This window comes from Phocoena sinus, chromosome 3 (genome assembly GCF_008692025.1).
Source record: "Phocoena sinus isolate mPhoSin1 chromosome 3, mPhoSin1.pri, whole genome shotgun sequence".
In the NCBI taxonomy this organism is placed as follows: Eukaryota; Metazoa; Chordata; class Mammalia; order Artiodactyla; family Phocoenidae; genus Phocoena; species Phocoena sinus.
Window position 1 is genome coordinate 13,091,732 of NC_045765.1, and position 13,908 is coordinate 13,105,639.

Genomic DNA, 13,908 nt, shown 5'->3' on the forward strand with positions numbered 1-13,908 from the left:
CAGACCTTGAGAGGGTCTCTGCTGCCGAGTGGGGGGTGAGGGGCTGGCTCGCCAACACCTCTCCCTCCTCTTCAACCCCAGTAGCGCTGGCATCTGTTTCTAGGATGGGATGGCCTCTAAGACCAATTTTTCATTAAACTGTAGCATATATCCAGAAAAGTACACAAGTTGTAAGTATTACATCTCAGTGAACGTTTATGAAGTGAACATACCCCAGAAACCCCTAACCAGGTCATGGAATAGAGCTTCTCCCCAGAAGCCATTCTTGTTCCCTCTCCTAGTGTCTCTGCACCCCCAACTTCCCTGACTTCCGTCACCATGGACAAGTCTTGCCTGCTTTTGAGCTTCCAATCCAGTACAGAATGTATTCTTTTGTATCTGGCTTTTCCACTCAGCCTGTTTTGAGATTTATCTTTGATGTTGTGAGTAGCAGTAGTGTGTTCATTCGACGTTGAATGGCTAGACCATGATTTAGTCGTCCGTTATACTGTTGGCCACGTGGGTGGTTTTCCGACGGGGCTGCTCTGACCATTCTCAGCACATGCATGCTCACGTTTCTGTTGGTCCCTACCCCAGAGTGGAATGGCTGGGCCCTGGGGCATGAGCGCTCATCCTTACATGATGTTTGATACAGTGCACAGACCTGCCTTCCTGTTCCATGGGACGATGTCCTTGGTCTTCTCCACGGGGGCCCCTGTTGCAGGAGTGCCCACTGAGAAAGTCCCCATGCCCACTGCTGTTCTTCTAGCTCCACACAGAGCCCAGGGCAGCAGGTGGGGGAAAGAGGTGGCCTTGGACCTGATCCCTCTCAAGTCCCATGACAGGCTCTGTGGTGACCCCCTTTCTTGAGCGCTTACGTGTGCCAGCCAGGCCCTGTCCTGGGTGTTCATGTGTGTATCTCTTGTCCCCCTCCCAGGAGCCTGTAGGAAGCTTCTGTCATCTTCCCACTTCGTGGCTGAGGGAATAGATGGGTGGGCTCAGAGCTCTCTGCTCACCTCCTGTGTACAGTCTTCTCTGGTGCTTTTTGCCCTGGAGCATGTGATATGGAGTTCACGCAGCCCATTAGACCATGTCCTGCCTGATGGTTGCTGTGTCATGTAGGACAGGCATACCCACCCTCAATTACCTTTAGGGCCTGGTGAGTTTGCGGATCTCACAGATTCCTGTTCTGTGGAAGGTGACATGGGCTCCTCCGTACTTAACCCTGTGACTCAACAAATGACTTAACCAGTGTGGCCCCCACCCAGGCTCTGGCAGTTCCTGTTACTCTTTTCACATCCACCCAGCTCAGAACAGACATTGGTGACCCCGTGTGGAGTGCCCAGGAAAGTGAGGGCCACCAGACCCTGCGAGTCAGTCACGTGTCTGTAACACACTCTTACTGCTTACCATGGGAGTCCTGGTCGTCGGTTGTGGGTGTGGTCACTTTTACCCAACTAGGCTTGGCAGCCTCAGGTTCTGGGACCAGTTCTGGGCTTGAGGCCCTCTGAGAAGGGGTATGTCCTTGGTTCTCTTCTCCATAGTCCTTCTCATGTCCTAAAGGAGCCTGCTTGATATCGCCACTTTGGTGCTCCTGGCCGCTCAGCTGAGCCTCAGTTGTGGTGCCTCACCTGTTACTTCTGTCCTTGCCTCTGGCCATTTCTACATATGCCTCAGGACTGGGCCATAACCAGCCCTTCCTGCATCCTCCAGGCCTGCATTTGGTGACTTGTTGAGGGAAATTCTAGGATATCCCCTGTTCTCAGGATCCTATAGCAGCCCAGGAGCAGACTGGCAGACTTTTGGCGCCACACTAGGCACTGTGCTGCCTGAAGGGATCTTAGAAACCCCAGAGCGGCCTGGCGGACAGTGCACAGGACCCTCTCCTGGCCTGGCAGCTGTGGGCACAGTCTCCCAGGATGGTGGTCAGTGTGCCATTGAGGATCTACAAACACAGTCTGTGGTTTTCCCAACATTCCGCCCAGGCTTTCCAGCTGCCAGAGGGAGAGCTGGGCTCAGGTTGGTGGCTGGTCTTGCTTTAAGTCTTATTAGTTGGACCAGCATTGGAAGCCAGGTCTGGCCCGGCTGCTTCTCTGCCCAGCCCCAGCGCCAGGCGTTTTTCACCGGCAGCACAAGAGTGCACTGCTGTCACCTCGCTGTTTCACTTAGCATTCTCTTGGAGGTTGGCCCCATCACTTCCTAAAAAGCTGGCTTGTTCTAGTTTTGGATCGCCTGTATTCTACGTGTGTGTGGGCCGAGCACTGTGTGTGCCCCTCCCCTGGGCGTCGGGTGTTTCGTCTTGCGCAGCTAGTATTCTTACTGGCTGTTCCCACGAGAGCACGGCTGAGAGGGAGGAAACCTCACCCGGCGTGCTGTCATCAGATGCACTGCCACCTGGACCCTTCTGCGAGCATGGATGCAGATAGAAAACGCTCTGCTTGGCTTTCTGACTATCCAGTTGTATCAGTGTAGGAATGAACCAGCTCCCAGATGACATGTTGAGAGCTCCTGTGCTCTCAGAAAGGGCTGAATTACAACAAGAATTGTATGTTGACCTGATTCAGAGGTCAAGAGCATTTAAGTTTGTAGTTTTGTTGGGAAGAGCTGCTGGGACAGTTGAGAGAGAGGACCAGCACTGTGGAGAGGGCCCTTTCTCACCTCTGCAGGCCTCTCGGAGAGGTCCCATGGCTGATAGAGGCTCGTGGCTGCTGTCCTGGGCCCTGGGCTTCCTCTTCCTGGGCTGCTCATTAGGTGCAAGCAGTGCTCTGCCTGCTGCCTCTGGGCCGAGTTGCGGCTGCAATCGGCTGCTCTGGCCATGGGCGCTCTGCAGGCTGTGAGTGTACAACAGTCAGGGCCACGCAGGCAGTGGCCATCCTCCAGCTGTGGATGCTCCTGGGGAGCAGATGAGCCTCACCAATGAGGAAGTGCTTTTGTGCTTTTGCAAGTGGTGAGCTTGGTGGCTGCGGCTGAGACACAGCCCCTGCCCCAGTGTCGTTCTTCCTCTCAGAAGCCGTGAATGAGAGAAACTTCACCCTTGTGAGTGCGAGATTCCCATGGGGTCCTGGCAGAGGAAGGCACCTTTGCCAGGCAGGGCGCTGGCATGACACCTGCCTGAGGGAGGTTCCCCTGGCTCCTGCCTGGCTGTGGTACCAGGCAAGGCAGAACAGGGCCAGGAGGCTGCACCTTCCGAGCTGAGAGGTAGAATCAAGGCACATTGACTTCTTTTCCTCGCTCAGGGAGATGGGGTGGGACACGGGCTGGTCACCGCCAGGCTCTCTGGGAGATGCAGGCACCGCCTCTTGCACTGACTTGCAGTAGAAGCAGTTAGAGTCACAGAATAGCACCCACCTTGGGAACATGTGGAGTTCATCAGAAGCGGGAAGACTTGCTGTGGCTGAAAAGAGTGAGACTGGAACCAAATCACAGACACGCACTCGCCTGGCAAAGCCTCTTTCATCCGCGTGGACACAACTGACGCCCACTGTGTGGCTTGCAGGGCACAGTGACTCAGCCAAGGATGGCCTTACAATGCTCAGCACATTGAAAGGCTCGAGGTTTGCTTGCTTCTGGGTGCCATCTGCGTCGTGTTTTGGTTTGGAAGGACAGCTTGCTCGCTGATGAACACTTCCAAAGCCTTTCGAGCTAAGTGGGTTTTGTAAATTCTAGTCTAGACTATTCTGCTTTAAAAAGAAAAAGAAAAAAAAGAGACTTACACATGGTTGGTTTTAAAGCGAACTAGTTTTTGCTGCTGACCCGGCGGGCTTTGAGCCCACTGAAGGAGTTGCTGTGGGCTGTGCTGCATAGATGCAGGGCCACAGTGTGGTCAGGGCCTGGCTAGACAGGCGGGGTGAGTCCATCCTCGGTGTGTGCCATTTCCTTCCAGGGCCTGGCAGGGAGAGGCTCCAGTGCCATTGTCATTTACCAAGTGTCCTGCAGCTTAGGGCAAGCGTTGAGGGTGGGCTCAAGCCCCTGATGTTGTGGGTGGGCGTGGGGACCTCTCTGGCTCCAGTGCACCCTGGGGGTAGACAGAGGCAGCCTGGCCATCCATAGGTGCTGCTGGGCATGAAGCCAGCCCTCTGTGGAACTCTTGTAACCTGTGCATTTCCCTGCAGTGGCAAGTCGGGGAGAGTATGTGGGTGGGATGCCAGCATCACCAGCCTGGTGGTGTCTGCGTGCCCTCCCTCACCCTACCTAGTAAAGCACCAGCTGGGCCGTGTGTGTTGGGCAGACCCTGTGCCAGGCTAGCATAAAGCCACACTCCCCTGCCTTCTAGCTATGTGGTGAGCACTGGACCTCTTTTACCTTCCTGGACTCTCAGTTTTTTCTTATCTGTAAAGTAGAGTTTCAAGGGAGAAAAGCTAGAGACCTTGGCCCCTGGAGGAACCCAACAAGTAGTGGTCCTGTGAAGAGAGTCAGGCTGGGTGGGCCTTCCCTGGCTTACTGCCCTTGAGTCTCACCAGTGCTTGGACTTGGGGAGTACAGGGTTTCCTCTTTGCCACCAGGGCTGCACAGGTCCAGCTTAATTAGTGAGAGATTGGGGGTTTCGGGTGGAGCAGGAGCCCTTGATGCCTGGAGAAAAGGGAGCAGTGAGCAAGGGGCCTTGCGGACTCCAAAGACGTCTCAGTTCCTTGTTTCACATCAGGGCTGGAAATCCCCCACAGGGTGGTAATTACTCAGGGCCTGGGCCTGTCCCCTGAATTACCACGAGGAGGAGGCTGGTCAGTGGTGGGTCTGTCCCCCCTGAGCCGTCCCCACCTCTGCACGTGGATCCAGGTTCAGACCACTGAACCAGTTCACAGAACAGTTTTCAGACATGTGATGTGGGAGTGGTGGCATCCTGCACTGTGTAGTCCACACTTTTACCCAGGCTGCTTCTGAGGGCTGCTGTCCTGCCTTGGTCCTGTCACCTGTGCGTGTCCAGCACCCCTTCCTTCCTCCCGTGAGTTGAGCAGCAAATGTCGTGGGTTAGGCTGGCTGGAGTAGTGACTTAGCAAGTGATGAGGGGCTCACTAGAAGGTAGGCCTTGCTGCTTCCCCGCCTGCCCTTGGTTCTCACGTGGTGGGAGGTCTGCATAAGAACCCTGGGAACTGGGTCAGTGGTGAGGAGCGTTCCCTCCCCGCCTCCCAGCGTGTGCCCCTGGGCGTCCCTGAGGTGTGAGTGAGGACAGTTTGAGGAGGGTTCTTTCTCTCCTCTCCCTGAGCCGGCCTGGAGGAGGCCAGTTTAGGGGGTGTCCGTGTGTTCCATGTGGAGACACTGGCTGCTTCACCTTCTTTCTGCCTGGGATGGTTGTTCGTTCGCTTTCCTGTCTGACCGTGGATACCTGATTGTCCCTCATGAATCTCCAGTCTAGGATCCGCAAGCACTCGGCGCAGTAGTAACAGAGTCAATTCCACCAGTGGTCACCAGCTGACTGTGTTCACCTGGGCCACACCCTGGGCTGCCCACTGACTTCCTGCCCTGCCTTTGCTCTGCTCTGAGTGCTCCCCCGCTGCCTGGCCCACCTCACCTGCGCCCTGCTCTTCCAGAGTAGCCCTCCCCGCTCCTGACACCTCCCTCTGCAGCGCCAGCCCTGAGCACATTTAGGCACCTGTGTGCACAGGGGCAGACATCACCACCCTGGGACGGTATTTACTTGCAATAAAGAGGCCAGTCAAATAATGAAAGTAAGTGGGCTGGGACAGTGAGCAGTTCACATGGGAAGTCAGCATTAGTAGAAAGGAGGTGACATTTGGCTTCACTAATTATTGAGGAAATTCACATTAATCTGTATCTGTTGAAGGAGCCCTAATGAGAAGATGAGGCTGCAGGTGTTCAGATGTCCCTCATGTGTGAATTCTGCCCTTTTGGGGAAAGCTGTTTGGCATATAGTTTTGAGAGGTGTTTTTTTTGTTTATTAGTTTTGGTTTGACTTCATTCCCTGGGAATGAATCCCAAGGGAGATATCCAAAGGACAGAAGGGCCACAGATGTGCCAGGCTATTCCTGACAGCAGGATGGTGTGAGTGACCCTTGAGCACTATGACCTGTAGAGCTGCCCCAAAGCCCTCTTTGAGAGCAGTGCCTGGGAGTAGCTCAGAGGCTTCCTCCCCGCACAGTAATGGCATGGTCTCTGCTGTGATCGTGAGTGAGTGTATTTTCAGACAGATGGGTGCCAGGAAGGACCTAGCAACAGGGTGGCCTGTTGGGGTAGTGGGAGCAGTTTAGCTCCCACAGTGGCTGAAGTTAATGGAAGGCAGGTTGTGTAGCCAGCTTACTTCCCCTGGGTCTGTTCTTCCTCCTGGCCTCCTGACTTATGCCACTGTCTTTGCTCTGGACCCCTCTCCCCTCTCCAGGGCTTTGGTGCCATTTCACCATCTCCTGAGGTGTTGGGGCTTCTCCTGTCCACCCTGGGAGGCCCTGCTCAGATGCTGCCCTCACCACAGGTACCCCTGGCCTGCCTGGTACCTGGCACCCAATCTCCCTGCCCCACGGGTCCTGTGCTGGACTTTTTATAGGCCTGGAGCCTGGATGGGAGCCTCCCCTTGGCTATCTATATCTGAACCTTGGCGTCCCTGCTATGCACAGGGTCCTCTCATCGAGGGTGGGAGGCAAGGGCCACAGGCTGCCGGGGTGTCACTCTCTGCTGTGTCTGAGGCCGGAGGCCCAACCTGGCACTGCATAGACCCCAGGACTCCTGACTGTTTGGTGTGGTGAGGGCAGGGCTTGGTCCACTTCCTGGTCCCAAGGGCCTGACTGCCTCCAGAATGCCAGGTGATGCTCCCCACACAGTGCTCAGTGCCCTTGCCATCATGGCCAGAGTGGGGGCCAGAGCGGAGCCAGAGGGATGAGCCCTCAGGGGTCCTGGACTTCAACGCAGCAGGGGCAGAAAGAAGAAGGCAGAGGACGTAGCACTTTCCACAGGGCCGAGAGCCTGAGAGCCTCCTCAAAGCCGAAAGCCTCTGTTGCACACCCGCCCGAGTGCAGGAGCTGCTCAGCTGTGACAGTGGGGCCCGCAAGCAAGCCTTACCGCATCCCCGCCCCTGTGCAGCCTCCAGGAGGGTCTCCAGCTGTGTGAGGTCTACAGTGCCAGCTTGCTGCCAGCCCCTAGGGTTGCTCAGGTGTTCTGCCTCCCCCCCTCCTGTCTGGCAGCAGGACAGTGTCTGCCCAAGGACAAGGACACTCTGTGCCGCTGGGCTCGCTCTGCGGGGATTGCTGGTTCATAAGCTTGTGGGGACCCAGGGCTCTAAATATACCAGGGTGAGGTCACTGGAGTGGAGACAGGCCATGTGGCAAGCCTAGGACCCTGTCAGGGCCAGAATCCCAGGGCTGGGGACAGGGAGAGGGTGGCCTCGTCCCTGTGGGACCGGCCTCCTCACTGCCCAGTTTGTATTTTTTCTTGGATATTAGTGCTTTGGGGCTCCTAAGAAATCTTTGTCTACCCCAAGGTTGAAAAGGTATTCTCCTGTTTATTCTAGAAGCCTTAGAGTTTTTGCTTTCAGATTTAGGTCTGGGATTCATTTTGAGTTAATTTTTGAGTGTGCTGTGATGCTTGGTGTAATTGGAATCAACAATATGTATTTTCTGTGACTTTTCATCCTGCGTGGTTTGAACTTCACCTTGTTAATGCACTGAAGCTGCAGTGTGCTCATTTCTAGTGCTCTTGAATTTCTCAGTCTGTTCCTTCAACTCCTGGAAGACATTGGTGTCGTTATAACATATGACCACATGACCCACACCTTTCTGTGCCATCCCCATTCATTAAATGTGATGGTAATAATAGTACCTTCCCCTTGAGGTTGTGATAATTCAACAAGGTAGTGCTATGTGGAAACAGACCTTGGTAGAACAGGGCCTGGCTCGTAGCAAGTATCGTGTGAGGGATAGAATTGCTTGGTCATGAGACATGCACGTGTTTGATTTGACTAGACACAGCCCCATCGCTCCCCAGAGTTGGCTGCACCCCAGAACTACCTGGTATTGTCAGACCCCATTTCCACCAGTCAGGTGTGTTTGCAGTGTAGCAGCCACTGGTGGGTTCGGTCTGCATCTGCTGATGACTAAGAGAGTTGAGCACTGCTGCACGATCTCCTGTTTTGTCCAGTTCCTATTCGTGTCTCCTGGCCCAAGTTCTCTGTGCTCCAGGTGGATCCTCGGGGCCCTGTGGCATTGGTCTTCTCCCACTTTGACTTTTGCTCTCCTTGTGGTGTCTTTAGATGAACTCTGGAGGTCTCATTAATTTAACAAAATTGATTAGATTATTATGTATGGCTCTTTTCAACTTGGTGCACTTTATTTGATAAATCCTTCAACCTCCCATCAGATGGCAGATTTGAGTGCATCTCCCATGTGAAGAGGAAATCTTGTTTCATAAACACAGTGAATCTCAGTTGTGTGACAGCCACTTGGACAGGTGGGCGTGTCCATAGATAGGCTCATGGTAAACTGGTCACCATGCACTAGAGGAGGCAGACTGGAGGGTGTGCACTGGGTGCCATGCTGGCCCCTGGGAGCAGGTAGGAGGCTGCACGAGGTGGGGGCTTTGGTGATGCTGGCTCCACTGGCTCTTGTGAAGGGGAGCGTTCTGGAGCAGGCTGGCATGGGGAGAAGTGCCTGGGGTCTGACCAGTAGCTCTTGTTTTGCAGATCCGGAACATGGTGGCGGTGCAGGAAGTCATCTCCAGCCTGGAGAAATACCCCATTACCAAAGAGGCACTGGAGGTGAGCATTTCTGGCCTGAACACTAGGGAGGGCAGTGAGGGCCGGGCCTGGGCTGCCCCAACCCAGGTCTTTCCTGGCTTCTTGGAGCCTCAGAGACTTTGCTCACTGGCCCAGTGGGTCCTTAAGAGGAGTGAGGGGGGCGTGCCCTCCTGGCCTGCACTGTGCCAGCCCACAGCACATGCTCCAAGAGTACCGTCTTCCCACAGGCACTGCAGGACATGGGTGGCTTTAGTCTGGGGCCCCTTTCTCTGCAGGAGGCCCTGCACGCTCTGGGGTGCATGCCCAGCAGAGGTTCCAGTGAGTGACGCTGGCTCAGGGCCCTCTGTTTGCTGTTGCCTTTGCCACAACGTGCTCCCCCAGGATGCTTTGCAGTAGCCTTAAATGGTCCGTCCACAGCCTCCAGGAGTTGGGAGCCTATGAGATGATGCTTCGGAGCCTGCCGTCTCTGGGACCATAAGGTCTGAGGACTTGGGAGTTGAGAATTTAAATGTCACAAGGGACCCAAAATCCTCGTAGGTTTTGTGTCTGGGAGGCCAGTGGTTTAGGGGCCAGTGGGGTCATTTCAGAGACATGGGGCCCTTCCCCCCATTTCTGTCTCAGCTCCCTTTTCATGGGGTGTCCCTGTCCTAAAAGTGTGTCATCGTCTCTCTCTGGCTGTAGGAAACCCGACTTGGGAAGCTCATCAACGACGTCCGCAAGAAGACGAAGAACGAGGAGCTCGCCAAGCGGGCCAAGAAGCTGCTGCGGAGCTGGCAGAAGCTCATCGAGCCCGTGCACCAGAATGAGGCTGCACTGCGGGGGCTGGCGGGTGCCCCCGGCTCGGCCAACGGGGGTGCCCATAACTGCCGGCCGGAGGCAGGGGCAGGCGGCCCGCCCAAGAGCATCCATGACCTGAAGAACCGCAATGACATCCAGAGGCTGCCCGGGCAGCGGCTAGACAGGCTGGGCAGCCGCAAGCGCCGGGGGGACCAGCGCGACCTCGGTCACCCTGGGCCACCTCCCAGGGTCTCCAAAGTGAGCCACGACTCCCTGGTAGCCAACTCGTCCCCCCTCCCCACCAATGGGATCAGTGGGAGCCCTGAGAGCTTCCCCGGCCCCCTGGACAGCAGCGGGCACGTGGGCCCCGAGGGCAGCCGCCTGGAGCACAGCGAGAATGACAAGCACAGTGGCAAGATCCCCGTCAATGCCGTGAGGCCACACACCAGCTCCCCGGGTCTGGGCAAGCCCCCCAGGCCCTGCTTGCAGACGAAGGCTGCGGTGTTGCAGCAGCTGGACAGGGTGGATGAGACTCCAGGTCCCCCCCACCCCAAGGGGCCGCCTCGCTGCTCTTTCAGTCCCCGGAACTCACGGCACGAGGGCTCCTTTGCCCGGCAGCGGAGCCCATACACATACAAGGGCTCCATGCCCAGTCCCTCGCCTCGGCCCCAGTCACTCGATGCCACACAGGTGCCGTCACCGCTTCCGCTGGCCCAGCCGTCCACGCCCCCCGTGCGGCGGCTCGAGCTGCTGCCCAGCGCAGAGAGCCCGGTGCGCTGGCTGGAGCAGCCTGAGGGCCACCAGCGGCTCGCGGGGTCGGGCTGCAAGGCAGGGCTGCCACCGGCCGAGCCCCTCCTGCCCCGGGCAGGCTTCTCCCCGGACTCCTCCAAGGCAGACAGCGATGCTGCCTCCTCCGGTGGCTCGGACAGCAAAAAGAAGAAGAGGTACCGGCCTCGTGACTACACGGTTAACTTGGACGGGCAGGTGTCCGAGGCAGGTGTCAAGCCTGTCCGGTTAAAAGAGCGGAAGCTCACCTTTGACCCCATGACGAGACAGATCAAACCTCTGACCCAGAAAGAGCCAGTGCGGGCCGACAGCCCTGTGCACACGGAGCAGCCGAGGACAGAGCTGGACAAGCCCGAGGCCAAGGCCAGCCTCCAGAGCCCTTTTGAACAGACGAACTGGAAGGAGCTGTCGCGCAACGAGATCATCCAGTCCTACCTGAGCCAGCAGAGCAGCCTGCTCTCGTCGTCGGGTGCACAGACCCCGGGCGCTCACCACTTCATGTCCGAGTACCTGAAGCAGGAGGAGAGCACTCGGCGTGGGGCCCGGAAGCCGCACGTGCTGGTGCCTCACAGCCCACCCACGGACCTCCCAGGGCTAAGCCGTGAGGTCACGCAGGACGATCTGGACAGGATCCAGGCCCGTCAGTGGCCGGGGGTGAACGGGTGTCATGACACACAGGGTAACTGGTATGACTGGACGCAGTGCATATCGCTCGACCCGCACGGCGACGACGGGCGGTTGAACATTCTGCCTTACGTCTGCTTGGACTGACTGGCCTGTCGGGCTCTAAGTGCATTCCCACCTTGCAGTCAGCCATAGAGCCCGGCGCCTCCAGTGGTTGGGAATCCGGAGGGTGGGGGGAGGTCCGGCCTGGGGTGGGAGGGAGAGGGAACGAGAGTCTCTAGGTCTCTCTGTGCTCTTCCCTCAAAATTCTCCTTCTTTTGTGAAATGCTGCTACCAGTTTACTAACAAAATTGCAAAGGAAGGACCGCGTGGAAGGAAGGCCAGCAAAGTGAGTTCAGAACTCTATAGCAAACCAGCTATTAAAAAGCGTTAGCCCCCCACCCCGGAAGAGGTGCGGACGCTTCCCAGCCCCCGGTGAGCTGGGACCTCAGTTGCAGGCAGGCACAGAAAACCTGTGGAAGAGGTTACCTTTAACACAGCAACAGAAGCACGCATCTCATCTCTGCATTTTCTGTTTTTTAACATGGCCCTGAGTGTTTGAGGCAGTGGGCAACGCTGTGGCCTCTGTTTGCACCCCACCTGGCCAGCTTTTCCATCATGGTGCCAGAAGCTTCTCAGCTGTAGCGAGCTGCTGGCATCAGGCAGGCCAGCTTGCCAGCCAGTTTGACCCATGCTCCCTGGGCGTCCACACATTTGTATCTGGTTTCAGTTACAACCCAGTTTTTAAAGAAATGCTGCAAAAATTTAAGTTTTCTGGAGTTTATTTTACCCCCCTCTTCCATCTGACCATCAAATGAATAACGTTCCTTGTTCCTCCCTCTTCATTTTCCCCTTCCTGCACATATCTAGAAAAGTTCACCTTTCTAGAGTCTCTTCCCCAGAAAACACAAAAGCAACCGTGGGTGCTACTGGTGTGTAAGCTGTACTGTTGGGTGAGAAGAGACCTGTCTGTACGCTGGAAACACTCATAACCATTCCTTTAGATTCGTTTGCCTTATGGTTATTTGTCATAAACGCGATTTGCAAAAACAAGGAGCCTTAGTGAATGTACAGTACCTAGACTTCTGTGTTCTCAGGACGCAGAAGGGAGCAACTTTGCTATTTGGTCCAGTAAATGGACACCTTGTGATATAAATGTGGAAATAAAAAAAAAAAAACATTTGCACAAACCAGTCTGAGAACTGTTTTTAATTTGGTCCTTTACAGCCATATCAGCCCTTTCTGGATTCTGGATTAGCCAAGACCTGGACCCCATATCCACGGTTCAGGCCCCACAGCTAGCCAGACCATGGGGAGGTGGACAGGGCAAAGTCACAAAGTCAGCCTCCTAGCCTTCTGCATGGAGACTGCCCTCCACCTTGCCTTTCATTCACTCAGGGCCACGATGCCTCTCCCATCTCTAGAGTCACCTGCTAGCTTTGGGTGACAGAACAAGGGGCCACATCTGTCTCCATCCAGACCTCATCTTCCCCAGAAAGAAGCCCTCCCAAGCCGGCTCCACAACCCAGGTCTCAGTGACCTTGTCTTACCCCCTAAAATATTTGTAGTTCTTAAATGGCATGGCTCCAAGCTGTGTTTGGCAGCCTAGCCCTTGGCCCTAGCTAGCCCCAGGCTGCCAGCTCCCCATGCAGGCCTGGGGCTGTCTTACTGTCTGGCTGGGGCTGACTTTTTAAAAAATAACTTTTCTTCCTTGACTTCCTTGATCATCTTTTAATTCATCCCCCTTGTCTCTGAAACTGTATGCTTCGGCTTTCTAGTTTTTATCACTCTGGAATAGGTCTTGTCCATATCTACTTAATTTCACAGGTAAGGAAGCAGCTACCCCTTTAGAGGGGCAGCCCCACAGGGCAAACCACGGGGTCCAGGAACATTCAGTCAACCCAGAACCACAGTTTCAGAGCCAGTGGGGAATTCTGACATAGCCGTGGTGCAGGACACACCCACTCCTAGATAAAGTAGGTGAAGTAACTTTAAGGGCAGTGTGAGGTTGAACTCTGCCCCTGCCGTCTACCATCTGTATGGATCTGGGCTAATCACTTTACTCCTGTGCACCTGTCCCCATTTGGGAGCTGCAAGTGCTACCCCAGAGTTGTGAGGACTAAATTAAATCATCAGACTTTAGGGTGGAAAAAAGGAAAGCATGTCAGCAGGACCATTTGTGCTGTGGAGTAACTAGTTTCCTAAGTCCACTGTGCCTGTTTTCTCACTTTGTAATATGGCCAGCTGACATGTGGGTATCCTGAGGGTGACATTATTCTTGTGACAAAGGGTCACAGGCACAGCTGGAAACTATTAGGGTGCAGGTTGGCATCCCATGAGCCTGTCCTTCTCTCAGGCCTGGGCTTTGAGGGAGGTCACTGCTCCCCCACCCCCTCCAGGGACCACCTGTTCTGTGTCTGAGTATCTGGTCAGCCCTAGGGTACAAATATTGCCTGCCTTTGAGAACACAAGGTTAAGCTAAGATCTGCCACCAACATTTGGGGATCAAGTTGGGCTGTCACTTTTTAATTTGCCAAGTAAGGACACAGTAGAAGGAAATTTTAACATTCCCTATCCCCCCAAAAGTTGGAAGTACATGACTTTTGGAACAAAGTCCTTCAGTATAAGATCATCTTGCTGAAAACACCGTTTTGTTTTCCTCCGTTGCGGCTTGGGGCTGCTCTATCCCAGCCGGTCCTTGGGCGTCAGCAGTCGGGGCCAGCATCACGCCCCTCCCTCCTGCCTATCCCCTAGAGACAGGTGCTCGAGGAGGCTGCCATTACCACGGCTCCCAAATTGGCCGGAGGATCTAAGCCACGTCGCTTCCCTCCTCTGGGCTTCAGTCCGTCAGTCGGTGAAATGAAGAGATGGTAATACCATCCTCGTTTCACCGCACAGCGCACATCGAGTTCCCAGAACGTGCTCCGGGGCGCTCTGAGGTTGGGTCCTCTGTTGGAGTCCAGCCACGGGAGTTCGCTCCCGGTTTGCAGAAAGAATTTGGCCCAAGGAGAGGTTTTTACAATTGGGTT

The 13,908-nt window shown here is 55.3% G+C and overlaps 1 protein-coding gene across 1 annotated transcript in view; it reads left to right on the forward strand.

Annotated features, from left to right (window-relative positions):
- MED26 (mediator complex subunit 26) overlaps positions 1 to 12,069 on the forward strand; it is a 39,325-nt gene extending 27,256 nt beyond the window's left edge. The window contains exons 2-3 of the mRNA XM_032625905.1: positions 8,600 to 8,674; positions 9,335 to 12,069. Of these exons, the coding sequence (XP_032481796.1) occupies positions 8,600 to 8,674; positions 9,335 to 10,987 (1,728 nt within the window). The 3' untranslated portion in view covers positions 10,988 to 12,069. The remainder of the gene's footprint in view (positions 1 to 8,599; positions 8,675 to 9,334) is intronic.
- The last annotated feature ends 1,839 nt before the right edge of the window (positions 12,070 to 13,908 follow it).